The 14,872-nt window shown below is 38.7% G+C and overlaps 1 protein-coding gene across 2 annotated transcripts in view; it reads left to right on the top strand.

The window, feature by feature from the left end:
* Window positions 1–14,872, top strand: part of si:ch211-246m6.5 (von Willebrand factor D and EGF domain-containing protein) — a 52,731-nt gene that overhangs the window by 34,985 nt on the left and 2,874 nt on the right. For both annotated transcript variants that reach the window (XM_043222261.1, XM_043222260.1), the window contains exons 19-28: window positions 2,181–2,318; window positions 4,356–4,553; window positions 8,341–8,505; window positions 9,845–10,675; window positions 11,910–12,005; window positions 12,131–12,226; window positions 12,826–12,921; window positions 13,041–13,136; window positions 13,986–14,081; window positions 14,573–14,668. In XM_043222261.1, the coding sequence (XP_043078196.1) occupies window positions 2,181–2,318; window positions 4,356–4,553; window positions 8,341–8,505; window positions 9,845–10,675; window positions 11,910–12,005; window positions 12,131–12,226; window positions 12,826–12,921; window positions 13,041–13,136; window positions 13,986–14,081; window positions 14,573–14,668 (1,908 nt within the window). The remainder of the gene's footprint in view (window positions 1–2,180; window positions 2,319–4,355; window positions 4,554–8,340; window positions 8,506–9,844; window positions 10,676–11,909; window positions 12,006–12,130; window positions 12,227–12,825; window positions 12,922–13,040; window positions 13,137–13,985; window positions 14,082–14,572; window positions 14,669–14,872) is intronic.

Here is a 14,872-nt window from a genome sequence, read left to right as displayed (position 1 = left end):
ATGTTTAACCACTGCATTAAAAGCCAGTGGTAAATTCCAGAAGATGTGGCTGAGGTGAGGTAAATACTACATATCTGAAGTCTAAACAAGTATATTATCTCCTAAAAAAAGAAGAACAGAGAAGAACTCTTAAAACTACATATATATATATATATATATATATATATATATATATATATATATATATATATATATATATATATGTGTTTTGTGTTTATATTTTTATTGATTTAATACTTATATACTCCACAGCCCTATTAATTCTAAGGTATATGTTAGCATATGCAATCAATTTAATTTTTACCTTCTCTTCACATCACACAAAACCTTAAAAAGCCTTAAAATTGAAGTATATGTGTGTGTGTGTATATATATATATATATATATATATATATATATATATATATATATATATATATATATATATATATATATGTGTGCTATTGATATTAATATACATTTACATGGAACAATTAAGAATTATGACTAAGGTTTTATTCTTTTTCTCACATTATTGCTCTGGTACTTCTTGAATCAATATTTTGTAGTCATTTTGTTTGTTTATGTGTGCATTTTATTTTTTTTTTCTTATTGATTATGAAGCCAGTCCTCTAAACAAGCACACTCTTGGCTCAATTGATCCAATTACAAAGTCACATTTTGCCAAAAACCCATTTCTAGTTGTGACCGAGAAGATCAGCTCATTTAGTTTCTCCCAGCTTGAAAGCAGCCGAGTGTATGTGGGTAAAAAACAAAAACGCTCAAAAGCCACAAATGCTCCTGCCTGGGAAATTCAGACAAAAGCTGAACAGTTGATGTTTTCACCCAGCGTCTATTCTGAGATCGGCGGTTGAAACCTCTTTGCTGCCGATGTGCGAATTAGTCTTTCCTGGCTGAATGCAATGCCTGTTGTTGCTTGAAGTTGAAATGCTAAGCTTTTCCTGTCAAAACTGAGGCTTTTGCCTTAGTGTTTTCTGTGTTTAATATCTAAGGATCGAACCGGGTCAGAGGAGTTTGTCCATTTCCACTAATGGTGATGCTTGTGCGAGATAAACCGGCACTGCTGATTGGATAAAAGTTTGTGTTTTGCTCCAGCTCATAATGCTTTGGGGCTTTGCAGATGGTTTGGACATTATTAAAGATCCCCTTCAAACGCATTTCTAAAAGAAGCCACAAACAACACAAATTCAAATACAAAAAAAAATAAAAAAATGGACAAATGCCCAGCAGCTACTGAACCCACATGGAGGAAAGAGTATCTGTACGCTATTCTGCTTCTGGGAGTAGTAAACAGGCCAAAACTCAGTGATGAATCGGCTCAGAGATGTTTTATCTTTGCTGAAAGCAGTGTTTGGTGTGGCCACTTGATGTTTTTGCAGAGGAAAGAAGTAAAGGAAATAATTTTTCCTATAAACAATGCTTCACCACAGATTGTAGTGTATTTGAATTTCAGATGTACTTCCGCCTCAGTGATCTGCGTCTGAGAAGTGTGATTGAACGCATAAAGTTTAACAGTTATTAGGTAAAAATGAAATGGCGGTAGCTAGTAATTTAATAACAATAAATTAAAGCAAAGTTCATTAAATTAGATAAAAGTTACATCGATTTAATTTTGCACCCGCCAAGTCTGAGTAGAAACTGTAATGCTTCTCTAAGTAGCACACAGTAGTGGTGTTTTGTTGCTGAGCAAATCATTTTGAGTGATTTGTTTGAGTTAGTGATTCAGGTACTTATAAGACTGTAGTTTAATTTGTTTCTTGAAAGAATCAGTGTTTTGAGCATATTGTTTAAGTGAATGATTCAGTTAATTATAAGAACAAACTTGATAAGACCAAAGTTAATCTACTCTCCAATTCCAGTTTCTTTGTCCTTTGTGAATAGTCAGTTACTTACAAGACTGTTGCTTGATTGTTTTCCTGAAAGAAACAGTGTTTTGAATGAAACGCTTAAATGAATGATTCATTAATAACTGCATTAAAGCTGCAGTCAGATTTACTGTTTTTGTGTGCGAAATCCATTCATTTTTATATAAAGCTACATTAACTTATAGGACAGTCACTTGATTGGAGTTTTAAGTAAATAATTGTCTACCACATTAAAGGTGTGAACTTCTGATTTGAAATACAGATTCTAATACTATACTTAATAATAACACCATACTTATTTTTTTATGTTCACAGGTGCCACATGCCAGGATGATGTAAATGAGTGTGAGAGAGAGCCATGTTTTCCTGGTGTCAGGTGTGTGAATGGCTTTGGCTCCTTCAGGTGCGGCCCTTGCCCTCGGGGACTGGAGGGAGATGGGATCTACTGCAAAGGTAAGGAAACTAAATTTCCTCCTAAAGAACATCTACTTCTGAGAAAGAGACTTTTGCTAAGTTAAACAGTCCCAAACAAAATATGACCTCAGTTTTGTTGTACACACACACAAAAAAAGGAAACAGTGCTCTTTTCTTGTTTCACATACACCTGCAGATGCCAAAGCATCACAATCCGGCAGCTTTGCCCAAATGTTACTTTAGGGAATGCAGGGTTTTTCATTTCAAAGCATCAAAGTCTCAGCTTGAGTGCTTCCCTGAATAATATGCTCACAGAACTGCCAAACAGAATAATATATATATATATATATATATATATATATATATATATATATATATATATATATATATATAATGAATATATATATAGCTACATTGGAATGTTTATTTTTAAAGATTTTTAATATATGTTTGAAATGAAATATAATATTTATTATACATTTATCAAAAAATGTGTTTTAAACAATTTAACTGCATAAAAATACAATTATGAGGACATCTGTTAAACATTAACCAGATAGATAGACGATGATGATAAATACACATGTAATGAATGTATATATATATATATATATATATATATATATATATATATATATATATATATATATATATATATATATATATATATGTATATGTATATATATATTAACAATATTTTTATCCTTGGCATCAGGCTGGAAAATCATATCGTCCTCCAGAAACGATAACTACATGAAATCGTATATATTGATAATGCATTTGTATACCAAATCAAACATCCATTGTCATTGAGCCTTTTATAAACCTCGCTCAGCGATTAGTTATTTGGGTTTTACGAAACATTGTGTTTTTCTCTGCACTGTTGCTCAAGGGGCTCCTCACAGCTGTTTTCCATCTTCCTCCATGCGCCTTGACAAAATGTTCTGCAAATGTCTTTTGACCGTAATCTGCAAGTGATAAACCCTCGTTCAGAGGAGCTCTGTGTTCACAGTTTCCTCCATCAGAGGGGCAGAGATTTGATGACTCCTTCATCCAGGCCCAGGCCTCTATTACAAACACAATCTGTCTGATTGCAGCATACAGAAATACAACAGAGCAGCGAGAGCTGGATCTGCCACCCTGCTTTGATTATGACCAGCAGAACCGCGGGAGGGAGAGCAATACAATCCAGATGGCACAAGATAGTTATCCACCTTGTGCACACACAGACTTCATGCCAGATACTGCGTTTGTCCAGAGATAATTGGTAAAACAGCTCCTCTGTTGTTTCCGTGTTGAGAGAGAGAGAGAGAGAGACAGTGAGGAAGTGAAATGATCATGTCTCTGGTGTGTGGTTTTACTGACAAGCTGAGGAGAAGTCAGCCTCAGCTCTGAAGATGTTCCTTGAAGAACATTTCAGAGCTAGAGAAATGGCTAAGCAGTTGTTGTATCAGGCTGAGGATGGCACAAGATGTTCACAGAACACAAAGTGGAAATCTTCTAAATGGAAAATGAGCCAAAAAGAAGTCTCTAGAAATCTCTTTATTTACTTCAGCCAAAACCAATGTGACAGTTTAACCACACATTGGTGAAGATACAGCCAATGCTATATTAATCAGAACATTTTTTAACCTCGCTTTCAAAAACATTTTTGTCCTGTTATTGACTTTTGTGCCTTTTTAATGAGACTGCTGATTTTACTAACTAGTCAGGAGCAACAACTAAATTGTTTTTCTTTGTTTTTTACCCATGAGGCAACAGAACAAATGTTTTAGTGTCATATAGAAGGACCAAAAGTATGTAATTGAGCTAACTCTTCAATTAGCACATTTTCATAAATGAATGGAAACATGCAAAAAAAACAAAACAATGTGCATCTCGCAATTAGTCATTTTTTGTTTGTTTTTTAATGGGTCCTTCTGAAACATATGGTCACGTGACCAAAACTGTAGAGTTTGCAAGATTTAGGGTTTGACACATCTTACCCCTCTCTCTTGTCCTTTATTCTTCACTTGAGGCATCAGTAGCAAAAGCTGTCAAGCTGATTTTGAATCATTTCTCTCTCTTTTCCATCAGCACCAGCAAGATTGGTCACATCTCGTCCCATCACCTCTCATGCTGTCACCTCATCCATGCCACCCGCAGTGCGGCCCATCAGCAAAATGCCAGCCCCCCTTTCAAAAACGACCTCCACTCACCTCCCGCTGGAGTCCAACGAAGCTCCAAGCAAGACCTCGGTCAGCAAAGCTACCACCAGCACGAGTCAGAGAACTGGCAAGTAGTTGTTTCCATTGTTCTGTCTCTACATGTCCACAGATGGCCAGGAAACAAAACCGCGAGGGTTTAGTTTGGAGCCAAATCGCCCACTGCTGGTGTCATGACATTGCAGAAAACGATTCTTTGTCTTTCCCTGACGCAGCGTGATGTCCCTTCAATCCCCCTAGAGTCATTTCCTGCGCTAGGTTTTTTGCGTGTGTGATGTTCCCAGGAAATGACTTTCCTCCAGCTGCTAAGCACAAAGCAAGACAAGGCCTGCTGGCGTGCCTTTGTGCTCGCACCTCTTACCCTCTCGTCTTGGTATAATGCCTGAAATTAGCGATTCTAATTAGCCATGCCAGGCATTCAGACTCTCTATGAAACTCGAAAGAGCAAGGTTAGGTAAAGGACGTCTCTCATTCTCTATTTGGAAGAGAAATAGTCAAGGGACACATAGTGAAATCTGTTTGGTATTGCATGTATAATCCCATAGGGAAGTGAAATTACAAATCTCTGTAATATCTCTAGTCTATTAAAAAATGAAGAAGCAGGAAATGAGAATTAAATCTCAGTTTGATCCCATGAAATCTGTTGTCTAGGAGAAATAACTGAGATTTTAAAGATTTCGTAAGATGATCTTTTTAAAAGTTTTCTCTAGAGTTTTAGAAAAGATCTAACGTCCCAAATGGTGCTCACATTTGCCAAGACACCAGAATCTCCAAACAATATGCTCACAATATGATCCCAGCAAATCCTAATTGATATCTTAAGCTCTAGAGGTGAAATTACTGGGATAATCTCTGTATTGGTCTCTAGGAGAAACAACTGAGATATTAAATAGACGTCCTGAGAAATATAAAACTATCTTCTTTAAAGTTTAGAACAATATCTCAACAATGTGTCAAACCAACTTTGGTTTCACTTTATTTTGATGGTCCCTTATAAACATTCTGTTGACAAGAAATTTTGCACTTACTTGTCAACTAACTTTCATTGGAGTGTTAGTAGAGTATTAGCTGACTGGTAGGGTTAGAGTTGTAATAAGCTGACATGTTCTTGAAAAGCTACCTATATTCAGTAGAATGTCTGTTGGGAGATCATGACAATAAAGAGTTATCAGATAATAATCAGACAGTCTACTTCGCACCTACATGTCAAGTAACTTTCATAGGTGTACAAGTTACTTATTGTCAACAGAATGTTCATCAAAATAGTGTTACCCTGACTTACCCTCATTTGCCAAGATGCAAGTTTGCAATCAAAAATCAAGAATCCAGTATAAGCTCCAATGTTGCTTGCCAAATTCTTTCTAGAATTGCCATCTTTATTTCTATATATAATAGTTCTCAGAATCCTTCAAAAAAAGTCTCCATTTTATCCCTACTGAAGGAGAAACAATTAAGTTTTGAAGGGATCTCTTGAGGAAAAAATAGGTCAAAGTGATCTTACAAATGTTTTTGTTTAGCTTTGGAGATCTCAACAATGTCTGAATGTCAAGGTAGTGAGCAAAATCTCTAGATCTTAATATAAACTCTAAAATGTCTCATCACATTTGTTAAAAATGAAATTGTTTGACCTATGCCAACCTTAAACTAGGTGTGTTTCATCTTATAACACATCTGACCTAAACATGATTGGGAAAAGATTATTTCCTCACAACACACCTGTCAAAGACAAAGACACAAAGAATAGAGCACACAAGTCATGAGACTTATGTTTATCGTACTTTGTTGCAAATAGCTCAGGGGCCTAACAATATTTGCTGGGACTGGCACAACAGGCCCCTGGAGGACATCAGGATGGGGAATGTAAATTGGCTTTATGGCTCTATTCCCTCCCCTCATCTTCCCTCTCTTCTCCCTTTCACTCCCTCAGGTTATGTCCTCTGGGAATAAAATGGAAAGAAAGAAAGATGAGACATCAACGAGAGAGACTTGAGGGGGTTCCCAGGGAACATTTGTACTCTATCCAGCTTTGCAAAGTCATCTTTGAAGCCTTTTATTTTATTAGCACATCATCTTTCAATATGTGGCTTAACATTTTAACATTAGCATCATTTTCTTTGAAAATTATTTTGGGGAAATAAAAGAGACAAACGCACACTGATAGTAGGGATATAAATTGAACTTGGGTAGAATAATTTCAAGATCATTTAGTCTATAAAAAGTTTCATTTGAATGATTTTTTTTGCTTTATCACTGCAAATTTAAGCACAGTTTGACAACAGAGCATACATATTTGAGATTATTTCAAGGAGAAGAAGCGCAAAGCATCTTAATGTGATCCCCACTGAATTCTAATTTAAATCCTAGAGAAATCACTCAGATATTCATGAGATCTCATTTGGCATTGTTCTTTCCTATGGAAAGGTGTTGATTGACTCATAATTGAATAATTCAGTACAATGGTTCTCTCACTCTATGTGAAGAACATTTTTAATTTTACAAACTAGGAGGGTCACTGTAGATGGGGGACCCCTTGTAATTGTTTTGAATTGCTGTCTGTTTTAAAGGTTATTACCAATGTAGAAACATCCATTAATAGGATCCCAAAAGAGACTTCTACATTTGAGTTACTGTGTTCTACAACCCCAAAGGTTAAATGAATTCCTGCCGTTCTTAGGTACCCTGGTCGTTCTTTTGTAAATACTAATTGAAAATGAAATTAGACAGTGTCCCAGACGGACGTTTGTCCCCAGGCTGCACTCGAAGCAATTCAAACATTACATCTCCTTTTATTTTGTCAAACCCTCATTTACACTTACCTTTCCTGTCTCTGTCATAATTAATGCGGGAAAGGAAACAGAAGGATTGAGATGGAGGACTAGGGGGATTTGTAAAGTCCACAGAGATTTGCTATCCCATGAGTCATCTTTTCCGAAAGGTAGATAAAGCCAGAGTTTGAGGGGACAAATAGCCCACTCTGGAAAGCCACTATCATTCTTGGGAGCACCTCATCTCTTGCTAATACAGTCTTGCCGGCTTGCAAATTGCCTGCCATCACACTTATGGAGGAAGATGAGATGGCAAGCAGAGGGGATGCAAGCTGTCACCCACCTCGGCCGATAAATCCTGTCGTTGTCTAAGGGATTTGTGCTGACCTTGCGGAAATGGGACAAAAAGCCCGGGCAATAACCCTTGATATGTGTAATCACAGGGCCGATAAATCTATTTTTAATGGAAGACAGCTGCTAACTCTTTCATCTTGCTTTGCTCTGCTGGCAGAGGGCAGGATTCTTGTTTTATTTGACACGGCACGTGACGCTCGACAGAACAGGTGCGTGCATCTGGGTGATTGTGAGCAAGATGAGGACGTACTTATTTAATAAAATATAACGATGTGACCTCATATATTGCTGCAAAAATAATTTCCTGCATGCTCCAAAAGTGCTCAGATGGTTCCTGTAGCCTATATGTGGTGGAATAAAAAGGACACCGGTTTGTTCAGTGATGTATAAAACAATGGGGTAATTTTTGAGGTAAAAATTTCAGGGTGTTGCTTCACACCTTCTGACATCAGCACATCTTCCCTAGTGTATGAGCGAGACCTCATTTTCCCTGCATAGCTAATCCTTCACCAGTCTGTTGCGGTTGGGTAACTGTCGTTGGCTGCCGAGGCCATGTGGGAGTGTGAAATTGTTGGTAGGAGTTGAAGGTGAAATCACAAGAGGACACATAACCCAGAGGGCTTCTGACCCTAAATTCACATCAGTCTTCTATTAAGATGCTAATGAATAAATGCAAACAGAACATTACGTCTATATATTAATGGCAAATTTAAAAGAAAGTTTTTCTTTATGATGCAGGTTTTCTCAAAGGACTAAATGCGACATCCAAGTGTGCAAGTAGGCCGTGTTTTCCAGGTGTTCAGTGCATCGACCTCCGGCCGCCCTACACTGGCTACGTCTGTGGACGATGTCCTCCAGGATACCAGGGCAATGGGCGCACCTGCACAAAACAATCGAAGCAAAGTAAGTACTTTTTGAACTTAACAACACTGCAATCAGTCAAAGCTGTATATAAATATATAAATGCATGCACAAACGCACACACCTTTTTATCAACACTAAACTTTTTCAGAGCTGTTGCATCATCATGAAGATTTAACTTACATTTTAGCTTTGTTTAAAAATGAGTCTTGTCGCTGTTTTCCTGTTCAATCCTTTCTTAATCCTTCTTGTTTCATCTCCTGAAAGCGTACAGCTCCAGTAATTAGAGAAAACATAACGAACAGGAAACAAGCCTGTCGTAATCCTCAAAACGCGACAGGTGCTTTGATACGGTTGATAAGTGAGACCTGGAAACGTCTAATGCTCATTCATGCACAGGCTGCGGCTTGGTGGCTGCTGACCCACAATGTGTTTTTGGCTGCCGAGAATAGGGAACGAAAATAGACAGTAAGGAATTAGAGAAAGAATGTGTAAACTCATTTAGATAGGGGATGAGGAAGGGTGAAGACTGAGGTAGAGTGAACAGAGTAGCAGGGTTTTGTTTCTGTTTTTAGTCTTTGATTCTCCTTTTTTATATTATAAAAAAAAGCAAAACTACCAGACTGTATCTTATCCCTTCTTATCCCCAGAGTACAGTATGTTAAATTTCACTCAATGGAAATGTTGTTAGACTTCTTAATCTGTTCCTTTGCTTGAAAAATCCCTCGAATACATTTTCCTTGGTTGCAGTATCGCAGCACGATGGTAAAAGCCTTCAGAGCAGGGTAATGACTTTTAATGCATTTTTCCCTGTGAATGGGCCACTGCTGGAATCGTTCCTAATAGTGCCATTATGAGGAGTGAATCCATGAGCAGCCACAGTGGGAACCAGAAAAGAAACAGCTTCATTTTGCAAGCTAATTCCCTTATTGTCGCCACATGCATCCCAGATTCTTACACACTCAGAAACAACTGTGTCTCTGTTGTTGGGATTGCGTTTTGTTGTATTGTGTCTTTGTTCCTCGCATGTGGATGGCGGACAAAATAAATCTTGTCGAGCAGCCACAGCGACTATCTGTTGTTTATAAGTAAACATACCAGCACCACCATGGGGTTTTAAGCTAGTAGTGAGCACTATTGCATCATAAATGCATTTCATTGTGTAAAATCTTCAAAGGTATGTTTAAGATATCCAGAGGATGTTGATGAATCATAACTGCAAAACATTATCAATATTTTCTTTTCATTTCGGTGTCCTTAATGTAATAAGTTTTGTTGTAGCTGACAGGAAAACTTTTTAAGGCTATTAAAGAGCATTGACTGTTCGTAAGCTTGACAGTTTGCTTTTCATCTTGCATAATAAGCTTGTTCTCTCATCTAGCACCCCGCTATTCACCACAACTGACCAAGGCCAAGAACAACCTACCCCATGTCTCCCACGGCTTTCCCCATCTGCACCTCCCCGTCATTCCATTCAGGCAACCTCAGAGACGCCTGTCCTCACCGGCGAGGGTCCCACACCATCAGGCCACCACTCGCATCCCCCTCCCACCAACCTTTCCACCTGTCACAGTTAAAGGGGAGCTGGTACTGACTGCAGGACACACACCTGTCTCAACCGGCATAAGGGATCGACTACTCTCTCGCTCTCACAATCAACTTAACGTTCTTCCGAGTCCAGAAGAGCGAGATGCCTCATTTAAAGTCTCGGCAGGTGGATTTGCAGGCGTCACACATGGAAAAGTCACATTACCTCACACTTCAAGGCATGTTGAGACACTGAGGAAGTCTCCACAGCAGTCCAGTCTGGTCACAATTATCCAACCTCGACCTTGGACGCCTCCTGACTCCCAGAAACCCCTAACAGCAGCCCTAACCTCACTTTCATTTTCCTTTCCGGAGTCTGAGTTCTCTGCAGATGGAGGCCTTGGAACCGGAATCCAAGACTCCTACGAGACACAACCACTGCCTCAGGAGAGTTTCACCTACCTTGGTGAGCAAAGCCAAACCATAATCCTGGACAACCAACCAACTCTTCAGAATGGTAGACACCAAAGCAAGGGCAAAAACGTAGTTCTCTTAGAGGAGAGAAGTTTCACCTGTGCAGATATCCCTTGCTTCCCAGGAGTCCACTGTGAGCTTGCAGGAGATGGGCAGCCTAGATGTGGAAGGTGTCCTTTGGGGTACACTGGAGATGGGCGAATGTGCAGAGGTAATTTTAAATGTACAAGATGACAACTTTTTTTAAATTATTTAAGTTAGTCCTGCAAGTCCAACATTAGAGAGTTACTTATCCATGACATAAACATTTGAGCAAAAACTACTTTCTTACACTACAAAACTCACTCGACCCCTAAAATTAGTGCATATTAGTACCTTAGAGCAGTAATATCTACCATTAATGTAATCTTTCAGAGGGAATATAAAGTACAAAATTCTCCCTTTTTAAGAAAAATACATTTTTATGGGTATCGACATGTATGATCACCAACCATATTTATTTCATGGATGATTTAGCTAAAATAGTTGATACCATCATTTAGATGCCACTAACCTGGCAAACTTTGCTCGCTGCATTAAACCGGTACATTCCTGATTAGGTTTCCAGGCAAAATGGTGAACCTGACTCCCCAAAACAGTGCAAAGCCATCTAGTCCGATTTGAACCACAAATATTAGAGTAATTGCCCATTTTATGTGCAATAGGTCGGTGAACAGATTGTGGGCATGCCTTCTGAGGTCTACACTATGGAAAATTGTGCAGCATGTGGAGTTTAAGACTGACAACTGACAGTAACTGGTGTAAACAATAAGCTCATTCCCCGAGCATGCTCTAGGCATAAGGAATAAATACATTCCTTGAGCTCCATCCCATGGGCTTGTGAACCTGAGAAAATTAGGAGCAGTGGGTAGAAGAATCACTAGAAACATTTTCCCTATTGTAATCCCATGATATTGCATTACTATGTTCAAATTCACTCAGGACAATAATTACTTATGCATTCATGGACTATTTTCAGGAACTGTTTTGAAGGTATGAACATAGCATGAACATGCCCAAAACAGTCACAGGTGTCTTGCGTTGAGCTCTACAAAGCATATAACAGTGGATCCAGTTTTTCATTAAACAGGAAGTTTATGTGGTGAAAAATACCCAACTATTTAAATCAGTCCTGTATTTTTCAGAACGCTTGAAGGAAGAACTTAGGGTGAAGCATAGTAATGATCTAAAAATGTAACACTAGCGTCACCTGCACTTTTACGAAAACTTGCTTTAATTAAAAGTGAAAGGCACACATTTAAAATAAGTATGTCACATACAGAATGTGTATATGTTTTTGCTTCCTGTGCTTCAGGGCCACAGATGGAGGCAAATGTGTGTTTGCGCTTTGATGGAGTGAATCTGACCATGTGTTATTTGTGTTTGCATGCCATTTGTGCCTTCAGCCGTGTGCAGACATGCCTGCGGTAGAAACATGGAGTGCGCGGCCCCTAACACGTGTCGCTGCAAGAAGGGATACGGTGGTCCCAATTGTGAAACAGGTCACAAACAAACACGCACCGATGTTTAGAATGTTTTAAATATGGTCATTGATACAATCACATACAGAAGGACTCGTTTTTGAAATAACACAATTGTTGAATAACATAATTTTGGATCCTTACAGCAATCTGCAGTCCAGCTTGCCTGAACGGAGGGAAATGTGTGGCGCCAGATGTATGCGATTGCATGTCAGGTTACCATGGAGAGGCTTGTGAAAGCGGTAAGAGAGCTAAAATTTCATTGCCATTCAGCACTAGTGTAAATAATGTGCAAAAAGTGCATTTTTCCCAATTTTTTTTTTTTGCAGTTTGTAGGCATTGTTTGAGTTAATGATCCTATGAAATGGCTTGATAAGTGCTGCTTTTCTGGTCTCTCTTTTCTGTTCAGTAGCTTTTTGTTTACAACAGCCTTTCATTTATGAACTCTAATTTGATTTTTTTTATAGTCAATAGCCTTTGTTTACATCATAGCCTTTTGTTTATGAACCATGCATTACAAGCATTTGAGTGATATTTATAAGTTTAATAGGAGGCAACATTGTTTTAGACATTTAATGTTTGCATAGATATTTTATGTTCAGGAAAATGATTGTCCATTTTTTTTATCTGTGTAGGTTAATTTTGTGTCAAATAGCAAACAGATGGCCTCAAGCATTATGTTTTTTGGTAGCATTTTGCAAATCTGCATCATTTGTGCTTTTCATAAAAAGACAAAAGCCGAATAATCTGGGCAGGCCTGGTGAGGTATTCGTTAGTGGTTTGCGTTTTGTGATATATGGCTTTATTTTATGTGCATTTGCTCGTATGAATATTCCCGCAGCCCTCTGCAGTTTGCCTTGCCTGCACGGAGGCACCTGCGTGGGTCGAGACACCTGCTCCTGTCCCTATGGCTTCGTAGGGCCCAGATGTGAAACCAGTGAGTCCTGATAAATCATCTTTGCTTGGATTTCACGCGCGTGTGGATGTTAAACGTAATCTCTTGCACCCCTAGTGGTCACAGATGATATTGCATGTGTTTTGGTTTCATTTACACAGTGGTGTGCAACCGTCACTGTCAAAACGGCGGGAAGTGCACATCACCGGATGAGTGCAAATGTCTGACGGGGTGGACGGGACCATTGTGCGAGACAGGTGAGAGAGTGTGTGTGTGGCTGGCTCCCAGTGGGACCAATCTCTCCTCACTAAATCCATCATGTGTGTGTGCTGCTTTCTGGTGGCATTTAGCTGATGTAGAACCTCTATCTGTTCATTTTTCTTTCCATCCTGGCGGCTCAGAGAAAACACCACCTATTATTTCAGGCTGATGATAACTTCCTCTCGTCAACCTGTGAGGATCAATTACTATCAAATGAGCAGAGAGCCTCAGAGTAACAAATGTAGTTTTTAAATCACATATATAATGTTATAAAGTGGTTTAAAACCAATATAAGTGAACTCTGACCCTCCTAACAAAGCACTAAGGTGATGCAATAAGATGTTCCCATACTTAAGGTTTTTTTTAAGAATAGAAAGAATTACCTTTTTTATTTAGTCAGTTTTAATTTTAACTTTTGCTTATTTTGTTATGAGCTATAATTTCATGTAGGTTTATTTTAGTATCATTTTTAATTTTTGTAATTTAAGTACTTGTACATATTCAGAATATATATAATTTTTAGCAAAAACGTTCCAAAACCATAATACCGTTACACCCCTAGTATACACACACACACATATAATAATTGTAGCCCACATCTCGCAAAACATCATGTATACAGCATGTACAACTTACATTTATGAATTTCAAAAAGTTTTAATAGAGTTTGACATCTAACAATAACTTTTTTCTTTGACGATTATTCTCTTTGCAGAAGTAAATCATTATTTTTTAACACCTCGGCTGTGATTTTGACCTCATAAACACTCGACAGTGAGATCTGGCACAGAAACAACCGCCAAGGTTTGATTCTTGTTTTATTTAATAAATGCATCTATCTCCAGCTCTGTGCGACCCCGTGTGTCTCAACGGTGGGACCTGCATTCGGCCGAACTCCTGCACCTGCCAGCCCGGTTTCTATGGGGCTTGGTGTCAAAACGGTAATGGCACTTCTTTCTGAATTACCTTTCCTGTTGCATCGCCTTGTTTTTTGAGAGCTTACAGAGGCCAGATATCAATTTCTTAAGAGTGTGAGGTGAAGCATGACTACTGCACTTTAAAACGATAAAATGGGGCAGCCCTAAAAACCATTTGGATTCTATTGAAGTCTTGCGCTCATGTCGTAGCCCCAGATTCAGGACGTTTGATGTGTGTATATCGATTCCTCTGCAGCAGCTTCACGTGGTGAGGAATGATTCGCGTAATGGCTTGAAACATCAGCTTGGTAAAGATGTTTTTGATGATGGGGAATGACAAAATGAAGTTTTGTGAAACGTAGGAGCTTTTAGAGTGTGTTTTCCCAGTCGTGTCAGATTCGCTGTCGGTTATTTCACCTCACGGCTGTTTGATGTGTCCATCAGCAGTTCAGAGAACACAGGTGTGATTTTCATTCATCAAATGCTGGACTTTTATGTGCTTCTCTTTCTTTTAGCCATGTGCAGTCCAACCTGCAAGAACGGTGGTCACTGTATACGAAATAACATCTGCTCATGTGTGGAGGGATATTCTGGGCCGCGCTGTGAGAAAAGTAAGTGTTGTCTTGATAGGAACTTGTAGTTTTATACTATATATAGCTTGAGCTCCCATTGAAACACATGGCATGATGGGATTTATGTCACAGCATATGGAAGGAAAGTATAGAGCTGTGTTGTTGATAGAAATGACAGGAAACGGTGCTCTGGGAGCCAAGATCAGACATTAGTTGAGTAATTACATATGGCCTGTCTGATCA

This window comes from Puntigrus tetrazona, chromosome 22 (assembly GCF_018831695.1).
Source record: "Puntigrus tetrazona isolate hp1 chromosome 22, ASM1883169v1, whole genome shotgun sequence".
NCBI lineage: Eukaryota > Metazoa > Chordata > Actinopteri > Cypriniformes > Cyprinidae > Puntigrus > Puntigrus tetrazona.
The sequence above is the reverse complement of the archived record's forward strand: the minus strand, read 5'-3'. Positions and strand labels throughout refer to the sequence as shown.